The 20,875-nt window shown below is 45.1% G+C and overlaps 1 protein-coding gene across 1 annotated transcript in view; it reads left to right on the plus strand.

Moving 5' to 3' along the window:
* Window positions 1-853: 853 nt before the first annotated feature.
* The window catches only part of LGALSL (galectin like), a 41,625-nt gene continuing 21,603 nt past the window's right edge, over window positions 854-20,875 (plus strand). Inside the window, exons 1-2 of the mRNA XM_077282516.1 lie at window positions 854-1,081; window positions 15,672-15,743. Of these exons, the coding sequence (XP_077138631.1) occupies window positions 1,049-1,081; window positions 15,672-15,743 (105 nt within the window). The 5' untranslated portion in view covers window positions 854-1,048. The remainder of the gene's footprint in view (window positions 1,082-15,671; window positions 15,744-20,875) is intronic.

Below are 20,875 nucleotides of genomic sequence, written 5' to 3' on the forward strand. Positions count from 1 at the left end.
TGGATCCCAAAATGGTGATGATAAAAACCACAGCTTCTCCTGCAAAACACAACTCCACCAAATGATATTTAAGTCTTGGGAGGCGAGAACGAAAAATCAAAAGTGAAGAGGAGCCCACTGGGACTCTGTCCCCCTCGAACCCACATAAGCAGTGGCTGTGTTATGGGGAAACGTATGGCTGTCATTGTAATGGGGGCCCATGACTGGCTCTGTTATGGGGGCACTGTAGCGATCATTGTTGGCATTGTGTGACTGTCATTAGGAACTATCACTGGCTCTGTGATAAGTGCACAGTGGCTGTCACTGTATTGGGGGGCACTGTGTCTCTGTTATGGGGGCAATGTAATGGGTGTCTTGGTCTGGCTTTGTTATGGGGGCACGGTAGCGATCATTATAATGTTGGCACCATATGGCTGTCACTGTAGCCGTCACTGTGTTGGGGGCACCATGTCTCTGTTATGGGGGCACCATAGCGATCATTGTATTGGTGGCACAGTGTAGCTGTCACTGGACTGGGGCAGTGTGGCCCAGGTATGGGGCAGTGAGGGTGTCATGGTATTGAGGGCACCATGACTTGCTGGATGTCTTTGTCAGGGGGCACTGTGGCTATTATTATGGGGGCACTGTGGCCAGCTCTGCCCTGTGACTGTATCCAGCACCGGCTTGCTCAGTGACTGCTATGTATGGCATATGCCCAGTGGGGTGCAGGTAGCAGGGATGCCCGCACACATGCCCAGCCTGTCACTTGTTCCCAGGGCAGGGAGGGCAGTGGTGCCAGCAGTGGTGCCCTCCTCACACATCGCCTTATTGTGGCTACACAGAGCAGTGCACGGCTCCTCCTCCGCCATCACCGCCTCCTTCTTCTCCTCCTCAGATTTTCCAGTCCGCCAGCTCAGCCTCGGCTTCTTCCTCGTGCTGTGATCCCCGGCTCAGCCAGGCTCAGACCTGCCCGCCCTCACCCTGCTGCTGCGGCCGCCCTCCTCCTGCCGGGCACCAGCTGATCCGCTCCCTCAGCTGCTGCACCTCTGTACACACACTGCTCTGCAAGATGGCGGGGTCCCTGGTGGAAAGGGAGACGATGGTAAGTGGCTTATGGGGGGTAGGAGAAGACGTGGTGCCAAGTCTGGAGCTGCCATCACACAACGTGTAGGCGGTGGGGTCCTGTCAGTCTGTGCCAGCTGTGTCTCCTGTGCACTGCCGGGTGCAGCACGTCCTCACCAATCACCTGTGCTGTCCTCGTACTGTGCCAGTGCTATCCTCTCCCTGTGCTGTGCCAGTGCTATCCTCTCCTTGTACTGTGCCAGTGCTATCCTCTCCCTGTGCTGTGCCAGTGCTATCCTCTCCCTGTGCTGTGCCAGTGCTATTCTATATCTGTGTGTGCCAGTGCTATCCTCTCCATGTACTGTGCCAGTGCTATCCTCTCCCTGTACTGTGCCAGTGCTATCCTCTCCCTGTGCTGTGCCAGTGCTATTCTATATCTGTGTGTGCCAGTGCTATCCTCTCCCTGTACTGTGCCAGTGCTATCCTCTCCCTGTGCTGTGCCAGTGCTATTCTATATCTGTGTGTGCCAGTGCTATCCTCTCCATGTACTGTGCCAGTGCTATCCTCTCCCTGTACTGTGCCAGTGCTATCCTCTCCCTGTACTGTGCCAGTTCTATTATGTACCTGTGCTGTCCATGTACTGTGCCAGTGCTATCCTCTCCTTGTACTGTGCCAGTGCTATCCTCTCCCTGTGCTGTGCCAGTGCTATCCTCTCCCTGTGCTTTGCCAGTGCTATCCTCTCCCTGTACTGTGCCAGTGCTATTATGTACCTGTGCTGTCCATGTACTGTGCCAGTGCTATCCTCTCCTTGTACTGTGCCAGTGCTATCCTCTCCTTGTACTGTGCCAGTGCTATCCTCTCCCTGTGCTGTGCCAGTGCTATTCTGTACCTGTGCTGTGCCAGTGCTATTCTATATCTGTGTGTGCCAGTGCTATCCTCTCCATGTACTGTGCCAGTGCTATCCTCTCCCTGTGCTGTGCCAGTGCTATTCTATATCTGTGTGTGCCAGTGCTATCCTCTCCATGTACTGTGCCAGTGCTATCCTCTCCCTGTACTGTGCCAGTGCTATCCTCTCCCTGTGCTGTGCCAGTGCTATTCTATATCTGTGTGTGCCAGTGCTATCCTCTCCCTGTACTGTGCCAGTGCTATCCTCTCCCTGTGCTGTGCCAGTGCTATTCTATATCTGTGTGTGCCAGTGCTATCCTCTCCATGTACTGTGCCAGTGCTATCCTCTCCCTGTACTGTGCCAGTGCTATCCTCTCCCTGTACTGTGCCAGTTCTATTATGTACCTGTGCTGTCCATGTACTGTGCCAGTGCTATCCTCTCCTTGTACTGTGCCAGTGCTATCCTCTCCCTGTGCTGTGCCAGTGCTATCCTCTCCCTGTGCTTTGCCAGTGCTATCCTCTCCCTGTACTGTGCCAGTGCTATTATGTACCTGTGCTGTCCATGTACTGTGCCAGTGCTATCCTCTCCTTGTACTGTGCCAGTGCTATCCTCTCCTTGTACTGTGCCAGTGCTATCCTCTCCCTGTGCTGTGCCAGTGCTATTCTGTACCTGTGCTGTCCCTGTGCTGTGCCAGTGCAGGAGTGAGGGAAGCACCACACAGCTACAGGGTAATATGTTACAATGTCACCCATGTATCTCTGTAAGTATCCAGCCATCTATTATCTGTATCCACCTCATGTCTATCTAAACACAGGAAAAGGTGGCAGCGCTGCGGTGTGATATTTTGTGCAAAAAAGCTGAATTATTATTAGCTCATGTGGTAATGTCTCTGTCATATCACAGAATCTTTCTGAAGCCTGGCACATGCATCGCTTTACTAATCTAAATTTTATTCATAAATGTATAAAAGTAACAGACAGAGAAAACTTAATAGGGATGTGACATAAGTGGGCCAAGTAAAGGAGGCACCTTAAGGCTATGTGCATACGTCAGGATTTCTGGCATAAATTTTCCTGACAAAAACCGGACATTTCTGCCAGAAATCCGCATGCGTTTTTTTCGCGTTTTTTGACGCGTTTTTTGTGCATTTTTCATGCGTTTTTTCCAAATGCATAGAATTGCGGGAAAAACGCGGAATATCCTCAAAAAGAATGAACATGCTGCTTTTTTTACCGCAATGCGTTTTTTTTCGTGGAAAAAAACGCACCATGTGCACAAAACATGCAGAATGCATTCTAAATGATAGGATGCATAATGCATGCATTTTTAATGAGTTTTTATAGCGTTTTTATCACGAAAAAACGCGAAAAAAACTGAACGTGTGCACATACCCTAAATGAGACAGATACCCTCAGATATGTATAAGAGAAAAATCTAATTGCTCCACCTGATATGTATACACATTATACATTGTACCAACCGTTGACGGTGGCACCTTTGAGCTCCAGGTACCGCTCTGGAATGTTTACAGGTCACCTTAGTTCACAAGCTTCTTTTTGCTCCTCTTTGAGTTGTGGCATACAGCCTTTCTGTGGTTATTATGTTCTGGTCTTGGTACGCCCTGGGACTTTATAATGATTGGTACAATGCATAATGTGTATACATATCAGGTGGAGCAATTAGATTTTTCTCTTATACATATCTGAGGGTATCTGTCCCATTTAAGGTGCCTCCTTTACTTGGCCCACTTATGTCACATCCCTATTAAATTTTTTCTGTCTGTTACTTTTATGCATTTATGAATAAAATTTAGATTATTTTATAATTGGTTGCTTTGGTGCTTATTTTCATATATGATTTCTATGTAATATTAGCACTTACTCGCTTGATTTGTTTTACACCTCCCCTCTTGGGTAGTAGGTGTGAGCCTTTCATTATTGGTTATGCATCGCTTTACTACAGTGCTGCTTCATTATCTATCTATCTATCTATCTATCTATCTATCTATCTATCTATCTATCTATCTATCTATCTATCTATCTATCTATCTATCTATCTATCATTACTGTGTAAGAACTATATGCAGCCACCTTCATGTTTGGGTATTTAGTGCATATTTGTGGTGGAAATCATGAGGCCTTGATTAGAAATGATCGTTGTTAGGTATCGTATAACGCAGCCAAGTGCTATGAGATATTTTATGGGATATCACGCAGCCCAGTGTTATACTATGGGGCAGTGTAGGTCAGGGATATCATTCTCATCCCGATTCAGTATAATTAAACAATTGCAGCATGCTGCGGGTGCATCCGATGATCATACAAGTCTATGCGTGTGTGTGAAACATCAGACTGCACTCAGATGTCATTCAAGTGCAGTACGATTACCTCAGACAGAGAGAATGGAGAAGATGGAGAAATTAAGTTCAGAGTTTGACGGATGCCTCATTAGCATAATCGGCCCAATTCTCTTGCATGATGGAACATACTGCAGTGTGAACGAACCCCTACAATGACATCTGTATGCACTTTATGGGACGTCATATCCGGGGCTAGGATCACATTACCGTATCTTCCCTCATCAGAGAGTATCCGGCCAATTATGCAAATCGCACTCCGATCAGAGTTTGATCACAGTGATCCGATTTTCTCGGATGAGGAGGAGATGGAAAATAAATGTCTCCATCTTATCGATTCTGTCAGTCTGTGAACATCAGACCACACTCAGAGTTTTTTTCACAGACGCACTGACATGCTTGGCCGAGTGCATCTGATTTACGGATTCAAATCCTGCATGCTGTGATTTTTTTCCAGTACAGCCGGCCCAGGTCCTCACACATCCGTGCCCTCATTTCTGATGCTCTGTCTTAGAGCTGATCCTTAGCATGCAGATTGCAGACCCGGCCATGAAAGTCTATGGGTCCGTTTGGAGAAGATGGAGAAATATTTTTTTTCTAATTAGAGAAACTGACCAAATTCTCATGAAACTGATCAGAACCACCGACTCAGACCATTTTTATGTATGAGAAATTCAATGATGTGTGTATGAGCCTTTAGCTAGAATGGACAGCTGCTGCAATAAGCACCCTTCCATACATGAATCTTGTTTTTTTATCATTTTTTATTTATTTTTTTAATACTTTATAACATTGACTTTCCTGGTAGTCATTATATACTTTTCTCTTGCAAAATCACTGAAATTGCTCATTCTTACATATTTGTATAATGGTACCATTAAAGGGGAAATTTCCACAACCGTTTCATTTGTCTTATGTAAAATATCCCTGAATGCTACAGAAACAACCCAATTCACATTTATGGTAAAGATTTCCGGTCTTAAGAAAATTTTGCTAGAAATCTGACAACTAACCTTAGGAATTTCTTAGGCCAGCCTCTGTCCATGTGCAGCTCTGTGCGCTCCTCTGCATTCCGGATGAGCACATTGTGGTCGTATCAAGTTTTTTTCTAGATGTTACAAAAAAAAAGACAGCTACAGCTGTGATTCACTACATTGCTCTGGTGACTAAAGGAGCATGTCATAATAGAAACAACCAATGACCCCATCTTCTAGTCACTTGACCACTGCAGGCAATCACATCCATCAGCCATCCTGTTGGCATCCGGAGACCTCCGGAGCGGTCTGCACTGGACCACGAATATACCTCCATTTCCTATTTTTAAACTCTTCAGCATCAGACAGCCCCTTGAATTTGGATGCACAAAAAGCATCCACATTACGCTCATCTGAGAGCATCCTAAGCTACAACATGAGCTTAGTACCAAGAGACAGTTGCACTAGCAAGACCAGGTGTATATGAGCCCTGTGCTGCATACCTGCTGTATTGAGGTACTTGTAGTGAATTTGCCTTACCCAGCTTGTCTTTATCCTTCTTGCTTAATTAAACTGTCATAATTAAATCAGTCTTATTCCCCAGGGTCGGGCTCCATGAAACACATCAATAATTAAAGTGCTCTGATTAGTACAACTGGGAATGTGTTTGCATCATACACAGTTTGCAATTTTATTAATCTGTATGTGGCTGTAAAGAAACCTCTGACCGGCAGACATTGGTGGAGATGTATTCATATATTTTACTGATGACTCTCCAACACCTGCAAATGGCAATTCTTGTTGGTGTCAGTGGAAGTTTTCCTTCTCGGCTCTGTGGGAAAAACATTACATGCTAGACTGGCTATACTTAAAACTGAGTTGCAGATTCTCTCAAATCTGTCATTAGAGCAGATCTATCAAAATATTTCACAAGGCAACCCGCAAAGATTAAATCCTAGACCTGATGAGACTGCTGTACTTGCTTTGAAAATGCATGTCAGAATGGTTGTTTGATCCCCAGTGTCCTCAGCCTCTCAGTGTCCCTCCTCCCTGCTGCCGCTGAAATCTCACACACTGCTCAGTACAAGCTGCTGCTGTCAGTCACGTTGGGTGGGCAGAGACCAAATACACTTGGACTCATGAGCTTTCTTATTCTTTAGCTGAATTCAGAAAATGCTCATCATTATATCAGGATTATGCAGCCAATCTGACATGGATTTTTTAAAAGTAAGTACATCAGTCTTATCAGGTCTAAGAGTTCTATTTAATATGAATACATCTACTATTGTGAAATCTAGTTGCAGGTCTACCTAAAAATTAGGTTAATAGAGTCCATCAGGAGTCAGTGATTTTCATCATGTTGCATCTGATTCTTGCCAAGAGCATTGTCCTTATTCAGAATAGTCAGTTCGCCCATGCATGGCAGCATTAACATAAATGGACGACCATATAATACATGGTTGCATTAAATCTGGTCGTACACGTAGGATAAGTGTCGACCAAGCGATGGCTCGGCTGACCGGTATCTCCGTCTGTCCCATATACGAGGACGTTCGGCCAATCTTTCCAGCATTGTCTATGAGAGAGAGCAGATGATTGATTTCTGGAGATTACCCTGTACACATTAGATGGTCTGCCGATCCTGCTGACATCGGGGTATTGAGCTGAATTTTTTCTCATTCCACTCTTTTGCAGTGGCTCTCTGCCATAGGGATATCTGTAAGCTCTAGGTCAGGGACGTCAAATTGAAATACACAGAGAGCCAAAATAAAATACTTGGACAAAGTCGCAGTCCAACCATGATATCTGTTAAAAAAAAGTCTACAATTGAGGATGTTTTTCCTTAACATCAAATATAGCACGAAACCTTTTCATATAGAAACAAAATAGGGGTATTTCCATATTCAGATCTTATCCAAATATGTGGTAGGTGTAACAATAATAATAATAATATTAGCAAATACCTCCAATTAGAAATGTAGTATAGGTTTTCTGATTCGCTATGTCTCTTTCCTCATGTGCAGACATTGCAGGACCTTAGGTATCCATGGTTACGACCACTAGACACTGTCTAACTGTCATTTCATCAGTGGACGTTACCATGGATACCTAAGGTCCTGCAATGCCTCCACATGAGGAAAGAGACAAAGCGAATCAGAAAAACTATACTACATTTATAATTGGAGGTATTTGTTAGTATTATTACACCTACTACATATTGGGAAAGGGTCTTGAGGCTGGGAATACCCCTTCAAAGTGTTTCTCTCACGAACAAAGTACATTTTATTTAAAAGGAACCTGTCAGCAGGATTGTGCACAGAAACCTACAGACGGTGTCAGGTTGGCGCCGTTATACTGATTACAATGATACCTGGTGATGAAATCCGTCTTGTGGTTGTTGTTTAATCTTTATTTTCAGTTTTGAGTTAATGATATGCTCGACCTCCGGGGCGGCCTGTGGCAGGGTCTTCATTGGGTGCTCTGATTAGGTATTCAAAATGAAGACTTCTGACAGGTCACTGATCCCTCACTGACCTGCCCCCTAGTTTACATAATGAATATTATATGTATTGTAAAAAAAATCACCTTCAGCAGGCAGGCGGCACCTGCGCTGCAGCATGATCGCATCTAGAATATGCATTAAATTATTTTATTTAGTCATATGCATTGATTCTGAAAATTGAAAAAAATCTTTCAAAAAATGGTGCCGACCGCACCTGCACAGTAGTACCTATCAGTGATTCGATAGATGCTGCTGCGCAGGCACCGCCAGCACCATTTTGCTAGAAGAAAGAAAAATTGTCTCCACCAAGACAATTATTTTACATATAATAACCAGTATGTAAAATAGGGACAGGGCAGTGAGGGATCAGTGACCTGTCAGAAGCCATCAGTATGAATAGCTAAGCAGAGCACCACATGAAGACCCTCACACAGGCCGCCTCGGAGCATGGACATATCATTAACTCAAAACTGAAAATAAAGATTAAACAACAACCACATCAACCAAGCTATCATCTTAATCAGTATAATGGCGCCAACCTGACACTGTCTGTAGGTTACTCAGCACAATCTTGCTGACAGGTTCCCTTTAACAGATCTTAAAATAAGATAAACACAATCAGAAATTACCTCAACACAGTATGATGCCCCAACTGTGACCTCAACACAGCCCTCCACACAGTATAATGGGCCCCATGTAGTCATCCACACAGTATAATGGGCCCCACATAGTCCTGCATATAGTATAATGGGCCCCACATAGTCCTCCATACTGTATAATAGACCCCACATAGTCTTCCACATAGTATAATGAGCCCCACATAGTCCTTCACACAGTGTAATGGGCCCCACATATTCCTGCATATAGTATAATGGGCCCCACATAGTCCTGCATACAGTATAATGGACCCCACATACTCCTCCATACAGTATAATGGACCCCACAAAGTCTTCCACACAGTATAATGGGCCCCACATAGTTCTGCATATAATATAATGGACCACACTTAGCATTCCATATAGTATAATGGGCCCCACATAGTCTTCCATACAGTATAATGAGCCCCACATTGTCCTTCACACAGTATAATGGGCCCCATGTATTCCTGCATATAGTATAATGGGCCCCACATATTCCTCTATACAGTATAATGGCCCCACATAGTCCTCCATACAATATACTGGCCACACATAGTCCTCCATACAGTATAATTGCCCCACGTAGTCCTCCATACAGCATAATGGCCCCACATACTCCTCCATACATTATAATGGGGGGTGGCGATGCCGGTGTCGCAGGCCAAATGTAATCACCCTGCTGGCCACGTTCAGCCCACGTGTCAGAGTTTGACGTGTGCTCTAGGTGAAAGTTTTGAAAGGCTATATAGATGAGATAATGTTGTACCTATGTTCTCTTATTTTAGGGGAGCCACAGCCTAGGTGCAGAACTGTTTGGCTAAATGTACTTATCCATATTGACAAAATGTACAAGAACCTAGAGCTTCTACAAGCAGAGTTCAGAATATAAGTAGGAGACCACAGTAACCTAGAAAGAAACTCTTGGCCATAGTATAGATCAGGTCCCAGACATAGCCCCAGTGACGCCCACCTGAGGGATATTCAGAGGTGGTCCCTAGGTGGTAACAAGTATGTCAGGCAATTGTTGTATTGTTGATCAGAAGAAGACTTGTGGGCCACCATTCGTGAGGGGAAAACTGAGCTTTCTCATGACTTCTTTGAGGGATTTAGCACTCTCCGAATTCAAAGAAGCTTATAGTATAAGCCGTTCAGTTCGTGCTGCTACAGTCACACTGCATAGGCTTAAACCGAATAGCAAAACTCTGCCTCTCTGGATATCACGTTTCTCAGCTGCTGATATTTATTTCCCCAGCATAAATCTCTAGAATTCAATGTGGTTTCGGTACTGCCACTGCTATAGATTAGATCACTTTTTTTTAATAACTTTTGTCTTTGTGCAATTACCTGCACTTTTCTCGCTTAGATTTGTGTTTTTTTTGGCCTGTATGGAGTCACTCTTTAACATCTCTGTAACAAGTCGTCCAAAATAAGCGTGCATTGCTGGGGCTGATTTCTGAAAGATGTCTTAAAGGGGTCTTCCAAGAATGTAATAAAATGGCTCACCCATAAAGTAATTCAAAAGGCATAGCAAATAGATCAATGGCTGCACTCAACTGTACTTAAGCAAGGAAATGTGCAATACAGGAAATGTGAATAGCTTAATGGCTTGTGAAATCTATGAAAAAACACATGAGATGCTTAGCACAAGATTTGGCCAAAAAATGTGAGCCCATCCACCAAACGTCAAGGTAATCTCAGATCGGATGGGTAACTGACCTGGCTGCCTAGTGTGAACACTTACCTATGGCTAATAACATGGTAAAGCCTGCAATTTATAATTCAAAAGGCAGCCCGTCTTAGTCACATGTCAGAACAAGCTGCAGTCTGAAGAAAAATAGCCCCCGAGACCTGAGTCTCAACTGACAGAGTAACTGTATAGTAAGCACACGTACCAGAGCGCAAGGGCTGTGACAGAAGAAGAAATGAATCTTCGCCTTGACTGACTGAACATTAAAGGGAACCTATCACCCCGTTTTTTTCGGTATGAGATAAAAATACTGTTAAATAGGGCCTGAGCTGTGCATTACAATAGTGTAGTTTGTGGACCCCGATTCCCCACCTATGCTGCCGAAATACGTTACCAAAGTAGTCATTTTCGCCTGTCAATCAGGCTGGTCAGGTCGGATGGGCGTGGCTTCTTCCCCCAGATATTGCGTAGTTTTCCGTTGGTGGCGTAGTGGTGTGCGCATGTCCAAGGTCCCCAATCCTGCACGGGGGGGTGAAAATAGCAGCGATGTCCGTTATTCCATTGGTGGTCGGTGGGCGCGGCCATCTTCCTTTGGCCGCGCGTGCGCAGAAGCGGCGCTCTGCTGGCCGCGGCTTCAGGAAAATGGCCGCGGGATGCCGCGCGTGCGCAGATGGAGATCGCGGCGGCCATTTTCCTGAAGCCGCGGCCAGCAGAGCGCCGCTTCTGCGCACGCGCGGCCAAAGGAAGATGGCCGCGCCCACCGACCACCAATGGAATAACGGACATCGCTGCTATTTTCACCCCCCCGTGCAGGATTGGGGACGTTGGACATGCGCACACCACTACGCCACCAACGGAAAACTACGCAATATCTGGGGGAAGAAGCCACGCCCATCCGACCTGACCAGCCTGATTGACAGGCGAAAATGACTACTTTGGTAACGTATTTCGGCAGCATAGGTGGGGAATCGGGGTCCACAAACTACACTATTGTAATGCACAGCTCAGGCCATATTTAACAGTATTTTTATCTCATACCGAAAAAAACGGGGTGATAGGTTCCCTTTAAGGATTTTTTCCTCCAACCTCAGTCCTCCATGCTCAGTCAGCTGAGAAGATTTCTTTTCATGTCAGATATTCTCAGCCAGCTCCAGTATGTGTGCTTACAATATAGCTCCTCTGTTAGTTGAGACGCAGGTCCCAGGAGATGTGTTTATTCAGACTGCAGCCTGTCCTGACACGTCACTAGGACGGGCCACCTTTTGAATTACGTGAAGGGGCCTGTTGTGAATTTACCTTTTGGCTCCCTCTAGTGGCTACTAGTGATTTTACTCTGGGTATGTCATTCATCCCTTGTATGCTCACCTGGGTCGTTAGGTCAGGGGTGTTGCTATATAAGCTCCCTGGACCTTCAGTTCAATGCCTGGCAACGTTGATATCAGAACTAATCTGTAGTGCTCTGGTCTTCTGATCCTGGTTCCTGCTTGATTAAGCTAAGTCTGCTTTCTTGCTTTTTGCTATTTGTTTTTGTTTGCATTTTTGTCCAGCTTGTATATAATCTGTTTCCTGACCTTGCTGGAAGCTCTAGGGTGGCTGGTGTTCTCCCCCCGGGCCGTTAGACGGTTCGGGGGTTCTTGAATCTCCAGCGTGGATTTTGATAGGGTTTTTGTTGACCATATAAGTTATCTTACTACATTCTGCTATTAGTAGAGTGGGCCTCTCTTTGCTAAAATCTAGTTCATCTCTGTGTTTGTCATTTCCTCTTACCTCACCGTTATTATTTGTGGGGGGCTACTATCCTACTTTTGGGGTCTATTCTCTGGAGGCAAGAGAGGTCTTTGTTTTCCTCTTCTAGGGGTAGTTAGTCCTCCGGCTGGCGCGAGACATCTAGAGACCAACGTAGGCATGTTCCCCGGCTACTGCTAGTGTTGGCGTTAGGAGTAGATATATGGTCAACCCAGTTACCACTGCCCTATGAGCTGGATTTTTGTACGTCGCAGACTTACTTGTTTCTCTGAGACCCTCGCCATTGGGGTCATAACAGGGGCCATTTTATTACCTTCTTGGAGAACCCCTTTAAGAAAAAAATATCTTTATTGTCCATTGCAACCAATCATGGCACAGCTTGTATTTTACCACAGTAGCTTAAAAAATGAAAGCTGAGCTCAGACTGGTTGCTATGGACAATAAAGACAGCTTTTATAAATGAAGCCTTGTATGTTTTCTGTCATAAAAAGAATCTGACAGAAAAATAAACACGTCTGTCAGCCTTTGTGTGAAACTTTTTCTATCAGACACCTCTGTAAAAGTGACGGGCTGTGTGGAGCCATTATACGGCTGTGTGAAGAAGATTTTTTGACCTTGTACCTCCATGCTGAGAATGTACATAGTATACTTGTAATATCATCCCAGACTGTATAGGTCAAAGTGACTGTAGCAATTTCACCTTCCTTAAAGTCACTGAGGCCTATTTCTGAGGCCTTGTAAGCACTAAAGAGGACATTTTTTAAACAGCGGAGTATATATAAAATACTTGGGGTTACCGGCTTTTATTTTATATATTTTTTTATAGTGTAGCTTGGAGACCTTGAGGGAACCTGTCATGTAAAATAACTTTATTAATCTGCAGGTTAATAGCATTCTGACACCTTGCCACTGCCGCACTGAGAGCCCCGCTGCCAGGAGGAAATGAGCTTTATTCTTCCTGGCATTCTCGGTCTTTCAGTCATAGAGGTGGGCCGACACGGTTTCAGTCATCATTCAGTGCATAGAGGACGGAAGCTGTAACCCTGGCACCGACTGACAGCAGGATCAGCCTAAGGCCGGCGTCACACTAGGCGTATGAAAATACGGTCCGTTTTTTACGGCCGTAATACGCAGTAATTGTCCCAAAACACTGTTCCATATTCAATGTGAGGAAGCGATTTTTACGCACAAATTTATCCGTGTGTCGTCCGTGGCATGACATCCGTATGGCTTCCGTACGGCGATTTTTTTCTCGCAGGCTTGCAAAATGGACATATCATGGATCCATCGGCTCAAATATTCTTAAAAACATACACTCACTGGCCACTTTATTAGGTACACCTGTCCAACTTCTTGTTAACACTTAATTTCTAATCAGCCAATCACATGGCGGCAACTCAGTGCATTTAGGCATGTAGACATGGTCAAGACAATCTCCTGCAGTTCAAACCGAGCATCAGTATGGGGAAGAAAGGTGATTTGAGTGCCTTTGAACGTGGCATGGTTGTTGGTGCCAGAAGGGCTGGTCTGAGTATTTCAGAAACTGCTGATCTACTGGGATTTTCACGCACAACCATCTCTAGGGTTTACAGAGAATGGTCCGAAAAAGAAAAAAAATCCAGTGAGCGGCAGTTCTGTGGGCGGAAATGCCTTGTTGATGCCAGAGGTCAGAGGAGAATGGGCAGACTGGTTCGAGCTGATAGAAAGGCAACAGTGACTCAAATCGCCACCCGTTACAACCAAGGTAGGCCTAAGAGCATCTCTGAACGCACAGTGCGTCGAACTTTGAGGCAGATGGGCTACAGCAGCAGAAGACCACACCGGGTACCACTCCTTTCAGCTAAGAACAGGAAACTGAGGCTACAATTTGTACAAGCTCATCGAAATTGGACAGTAGAAGATTGGAAAAACGTTGCTTGGTCTGATGAGTCTCGATTTCTGCTGCGACATTCGGATGGTAGGGTCAGAATTTGGCGTAAACAACATGAAAGCATGGATCCATCCTGCCTTGTATGGAGCATCTTTGGGATGTGCAGCCGACAAATCTGCGGCAACTGTGTGATGCCATCATGTCAATATGGACCAAAATCTCTGAGGAATGCTTCCAGCACCTTGTTGAATCTATGCCACGAAGAATTGAGGCAGTTCTGAAGGCAAAAGGGGGTCCAACCCGTTACTAGCATGGTGTACCTAATAAAGTGGCCGGTGAGTGTATATACAGTCTATATATATATATATATATATATATATATATATATATATATATATATATATATACATATCTACTATATAATTGTCTAAGGGGTACTTCTGTCCTTCTGTCTGTCGGCAACTTCCGTCACGGATATTCATTCGCTGATTGGTCTCGCCAGCTGCCTGTCATGGCTGCCGCGACCAATCAGCTATGGCCACAGTCCGATTAGTCCCTCCCTACTCCCCTGCAGTCAGTGCCCGCTCCATACTCCCCGCACTCACGGCTCACACAGGGTTAATGCCAGCGGTAACGGACTGCGTTATGCCGCGGGTAACTCACTCCGTTACCGCCGCTATTAACCCTGTGTGACCAAGTTTTTACTATTGACGCTGCCTATGCAGCCTCAATAGTAAAAACATCTAATGTTAAAAATAATTAAAAAAAGAACAAATCATTATATGCTCACCTTCCGCCGCTTTTCCGACGCTCCGGTGACCGGTCCATGCAAGCGGCAGGTTCCGGTGCTAAGGTTGGTGTGCGACAAGGACCTGCCATGACGTCACGGCAAATCTGACCTGATCAAGTCATAACCGTACTAGTACATACTGTAGAGTGTCACTTAAAGGGATTTTCCCACAAACAAAGTACATTTTAATCAATAGATCGTTGCATAATAATAATTTTCACAATTGGATGTGTTAAATGAAAATGTTCCTGTGCTGAGATAATCTTATAAATGAGCCCCTGCTGTGTACTGTGTAATGGCTGTTTATGACCGTGCAGGGACGTGATCTGATCTTACTACATCTCCTACCTCAACTTCACCACATTAAGCTTTACTTTATGTACTGTCACTTTGATCCTTATTATTTATTAAATTTATTCTATTTACCGGTACTTGCTATATGTCACTTTATTTTTTATCAGTCAGCTTGACATGTCTATTTAGGACATTTTTCACTCTTTTACTTGTTTGTTGAATATTTGTGTGCACTCTGCACTTTACAGGGTAACCTGTGCCCTTGCAGTTTTGGAGCCTAGCAGCCTTCTTTTATCTAGGGGTTAAGAGCTGTCTGAAAACTGTACCATAAGTATGACATGACCAGGACTGATTTGTACCCTCTGGTATTAAACCAATAAGGTTCCTATTTATTGACTGCAAGCCAAGATCCTAAAACCTATTAAAAGTGAATACACAATAAGGTACATTGTCTATCACAGAGGATGCACTTCTATTTGCTGAAAGCAGAAATTCCCTTTAAGAAAAACACAGAAAAAGCAGCGAAACAGTGAGTTGTTTTTCTTTATTTTTGCCCCGCGGTAGTTGTGCTCACTCTTGCAGTGCTGCTCTGTTTTCACTTACAAGTTCATGTGAGGGTTCCCCTACAGAGCGCTCCATATCTCTGCACTGTATAGTGTCACTTTCTCCAGGGATCATATTGCAAGTGCTGTAATCTTTAGACAGGTGCAAAGGTGGCATTGCCTCTTATCATTCCTGGAGGTCACACGTTCACGCAGGAAGAAAATAAAACCTTCTTCTTCTCCTTCACTTGTTCATGGCAGGATAACATTGATTCGTACTGTATAGCATGAGAATTATAATAAGTGGACATTATACAAATATCTATAATATGTTCTCTCTGCAGCAGCTGGACAGCAGGCGCTTAAGCAGTCCGTTAGGGTCACCGGTGCAGACTGAAGTGTATTTTCCACGACTGGTAAGTCAGTGCTTTCTTTACTCAATTTATATAATGATTATGAATATCATATTCAGTGTATAGCTCATTAAAATTAGAAATATTTGCATTTATGTGCTGTTAAAAAAATCATCTAGTGAAGAGTTATGACATCTATAGTGCCAGCTGGTGATAAAGTGTGTAGCAATGTGCATGTGCACCTAAGAGTGCTGATGAACACACATGCTCAGTGACTTCCAAGCAGCCGTAACTACTCACGGCAGAGGAACTAATGGCTATCTTCTATGTTTGTCAGGAAAGGAGCAGAGCCATAACAGTATAGGGGAGAAGATTCCTTCTTTAGAGCACAGTCAGACGGCAGTATAAGACGGACGAAGATCGCATCGCAGTGCACGGACTGGCTGGTGGCTCTCCTGACCCAAGCGTGATGGCTGCATAGAAACACATGCTGTCACGCTCAGGTCAGGAAAGCCACCAGCCACTCTGAGCACTGCTGACTGCGTCCTTAGAGTAAGTAAGAAGAAGGGGCTATATTGTCAGCTGCCAGAGGGGGGAGGAGACTTATAATATTCAGAGTCCACACAGAGCAGCATCAAGGGGTGGCACTTAAAAGCAAAAGATCGTGAAAATGGTATTTCTAGCCTAGAGGCGCTGCAGATTTACTTTAAAAAAAAAAAGAACCTGCTACTTTGCAAAAATATGTATTTTTTGCCTTTTGTAAATGCAACTTTTCTCCTAAACCTGACTTTATTTTCTTGTTAATGCGCCCCTCCAATCCTGAATTATGGTCCGCTCTTCCCTGTATGAAAGTTTACTATTTTTGTCAATTGGGCGTGATCCTCAAGAAGACTCAAACAAAAAAGTTTAGAGCCACAACCACTTGACGAAAAAGAGAAGATGTACGGTAGTTAGGAACAAAGAGGTACAGGATAAACTAAATTAGATTCAGAACATGTAAAAAATTACTGATTTATAAAAGACAAGTTGCTTTTAAGCGAGCCACGCAAAAAAATCACACCTGAAACCAGATAAAAAGGGGAGAAGTTGACTCAATGTTTGCATTGTGTCTGTGTGTGCCACACTAAGCATGGAGAACAGAAAGAGGAGAACTGTGTGAGGAGTTAGAATCAAAATTGTAGCAAAATATCAACAATCTCAAGGTTACAAGTCCACCTCCAGAGATCTTGATGTTCCTTTGTGCACTGTGCATAACATAATCAAGAGGTTTACAACCCAGGGCACTGTAGCTAATCTCCCTGGATGTGGACGGCAGATATCAATTGATGAAAAGTTGCAATGCAGGTTAGTCCGGATGGTGGATAAGTACCTCAAATTAAGATCCACAGAAATTCAAGTTGTCCTGTATGTTCAGGGTGCAACAGTGTCAGCCCAAACTATCCATCAACATTTGAATAAAATGAAATACTTTGGCTGGAGACCCAGGAGGACCCCACTGCTGACACAGAGACATAAAAAAGCTAGACTGCAGTTTGCCAAAATGTATTTGAGTAAGCCAAAATCATTCTGGGAAAGCATCTTGTGGAGAGATGAGATCAAGATAGAGCTTGTTGGTAAAGCACATCGTTCTACTGTTTACCGAAAACAGAATGAGCCCTACAAAGAAAAGAACACAGTACCTACAGTCAAATATGGTGGAGGTGCAAAGATGTTTTGGGGTTGTTTTGCTGCTTCTGGAACTGGGTGACTTAACTGTGTGCAAGGCATCATGAAATCTGAAGATTACCAAAGGATTTTGGGTTGCAATGTATTGGCCAGTGTCAGAAAGCTGGGGTGGCGTGCTAGGTCATGGGTCTTCCAGAAGGACAATGACCACAAACATACTTCAAGAAGCACCCAGAATAAGTCCGGATCTAAATCCCATTGAGCACCTGTGGAGAGATCTTAAAATTGTTGTTGGGAGAAGGCAGCCTTCAAATATGAGAGACCGGGAGCAGTTTACAAAAGCGTGGTCCAAAATTCCAACTGAGAGGTGTAAGAAGCTCGGTGATGGTTATAGGAAACAAATGATTGCAGTTATTTATTCCAAAGGGTGTGCAACCAAATATTAATTTGAGGGTGTCAACAATTTTGTCCTGTCAATTTTTGGAGATTTGTGTGAAATTATGTCCCATTTGCCTTTTTTTCTCTGTTTTTTTTTTTTGTTAGTCCAATTCACATAAATGAAATAAATATGTGTATAACAAACATGTGTAATTGCAAAATTTTCTGAGAGAAATACTTCATTTTTTGGAACAATTTCAAAGGTACGAACACTTTCGGCCATGACTGTATGTGAGAAATTGCCAGACCTGAATATAGAATAGCCCCATATCCATGACACATGGCATGATGTGAACAGAGCCTTCCACTTTGTACGTAGCACACATCCAGGACTGTGGAGCCAAGACTCTCTGAGACGCTAAGTAAATTCTGAGCATGCAAAGATCTGAAGAATATATAATGCAGCGTGAACGATGTGCTGGGGACACCAATTACACTTTGCATTTACTTCAAAAACATGTTGTGGTTCATTAGAAAGAAAATCTTTGCTGTTGCCTATGGCAGATAAAGAGACTCTAGGGATAATTTTCTATATTGCAATTGTAAAAATATTGATTTAATTGGATCCAGATTTGGTACTGTCCTTTCTTTCCTTCGTGTATCTTCCAAAATCCATCTATGTCTGATGAAGTTCTGTATTAAGGAAAAAGTGTCCTCAGAAAATAAGCTATTGTATAACCCTTTCCTGACGTAGGACATAATAGTACACCCAGGGCCGTATTTAGAGCTTCTGCTGCCCTAGGCACTTTTAGTGCTGCCTCCCCCTTTGGTGAGTATGACACTATCGGCAGTGACTTTAGCAAGAATCGCTGATGTGAAAGTCGCCTTTTGCAGCAGATGGGGCAGTTTTTCTGCATCTGCCACGTAACGGATCACTTACGGCAACACTGCGGTCGGCCTCATTCATTCCCTATGGTATTTGCGGCACTTGCCATGATCTGGCAAATGTGGTACCATACCTCCCAACTTTTGAAGAAGGGAAGGAGGTACGAAGTGTGCGGCGCGCTACGCGCGCCGCGGCAAATTTTAGGCCACGCCTCTGACCACACCCATTTCACAACTAGTCACACCCATATCCACGTCCCAACCACAGCCAATTAGCACTGCTGATCACACTGTTTTATATACAATAATTATAAACGAAAAAATATGGCCACAGTGCTCCATACTGTATAATGGCCACACATGATGCTCCATACTGTATAATGGCCACACACAGTTCTCCATACTGTATAACGGCCACACATGATGCTCCATATTGTATAATGGCCATGGGCCACACATGATGCTCCATACTGTATAACGGCCACACATGATGCTCCATATTGTATAATGGCCATGGGCCACACATGATGCTCCATACTGTATAATGGCCACACACAGTTCTCCATACTGTATAACGGCCACACATGATGCTCCATATTGTATAATGGCCATGGGCCACACATGATGCTCCATACTGTATAACGGCCACACATGATGCTCAATACTGTACAACGGCCACACATGATGCTCAATACTGTACAACGGCCACACATGATGCTCAATACTGTACAACGGCCACACATGATGCTCAATACTGTACAACGGCCACACATGATGCTCAATACTGTATAATGGCCACACACAGTTCTCCATGATACTGTATAATGACCCCCCCTCCTGTATGCATGGCTCATATTCCCCCCTGTATGCATGGCTCACACTCCCCCCCCCCCCTGTATGCATGGCTCACACTCCCCCTGCATGCATGGCTCATATTCACCTCCCCCCTGTATGCATGGCTCATATTCACCCCCCCCTGCATGCATGGCTCATATACACCCCCGCTGCATGCATGGCTCATATTCACCTCCCCCCTGTATGCATGGCTCATATTCACCTCCCCCCCCCTGTATGCATGGCTCATATTCACCTCCCCCCCCTGTATGCATGGCTCATATTCACCTCCCCCCCCTGTATGCATGGCTCATTCACCCTCCCCCCCCTGTATGCATGGCTCATATTCACCCTCCCCCTGCATGCATGGCTCATATTCACCCTCCCCCTGCATGCATGGCTCATATTCACCCCCCCCTGCATGCATGGCTCATATTCACCCCCCCCTGCATGCATGGCTCATATTCACCCCCCCCCTGCATGCATGGCTCATATTCACCCCCCCCTGCATGCATGGCTCATATTCACCTCCCCCCTGTATGCATGGCTCATATTCACCTCCCCCCCCTGTATGCATGGCTCATATTCAACCCCCCCCCCGTATGCATGGCTCATATTCAACCCCCCCCCGTATGCATGGCTCATATTCAACCCCCCCCCCCGTATGCATGGCTCATATTCAACCCCGCCCCCCCCGTATGCATGGCTCATATTCACCCCCTCCCCCCCCTGTATGCATGGCTCATATTCACCTCCCCCCCGTATGCATGGCTCATATTCAAACCCCCCCCCCCGTATGCATGGCTCATATTCAACCCCCCCCCCACCGTATGCATGGCTCATATTCACCCTCCCCCCCCCCCCCGTATGCATGGCTCATATTCACCCTCCCCCCCTGTATGCATGGCTCATATTCACCCCCCCCCCCCGTATGCATGGCTCATATTCACCCTCCCCCCCTGTATGCATGGCTCATATTCACCCCCCCCCCCCGTATGCATGGCTCATATTCACCCTCCCCCCCCTGTATGCATGGCTCATATTCACCCTCCCCCCCTGTATGCATGGCTCATATTCACCCTCCCCCCCGTATGCATGGCTCATATTCACCCCCCCCCCCCCGTATGCATGGCTCATATTCACCCCCCCCCCCCCCGTATGCATGGCTCATATTCACCCTCCCCCCCCTGTATGCATGGCTCATATTCACCCTCCCCCCCTGTATGCATGGCTCATATTCACCCTCCCCCCCTGTATGCATGGCTGATGGGCCATCAGCCATGCGTACGGGGAGGTGGAATATATATATTCCCCCGTAGGACCAGGTATATACCGTGCCTGCAGCCCTGGCATACACAGGGGTGGCAGTGCAGGACTTGGATGGCGTGCCGGGAGTTTGCCAGTCAGCCAGACCGGGACCGCTCGGCTCTGCT

Source organism: Ranitomeya variabilis, chromosome 2 (assembly GCF_051348905.1).
Source record: "Ranitomeya variabilis isolate aRanVar5 chromosome 2, aRanVar5.hap1, whole genome shotgun sequence".
NCBI classification, from domain to species: domain Eukaryota; kingdom Metazoa; phylum Chordata; class Amphibia; order Anura; family Dendrobatidae; genus Ranitomeya; species Ranitomeya variabilis.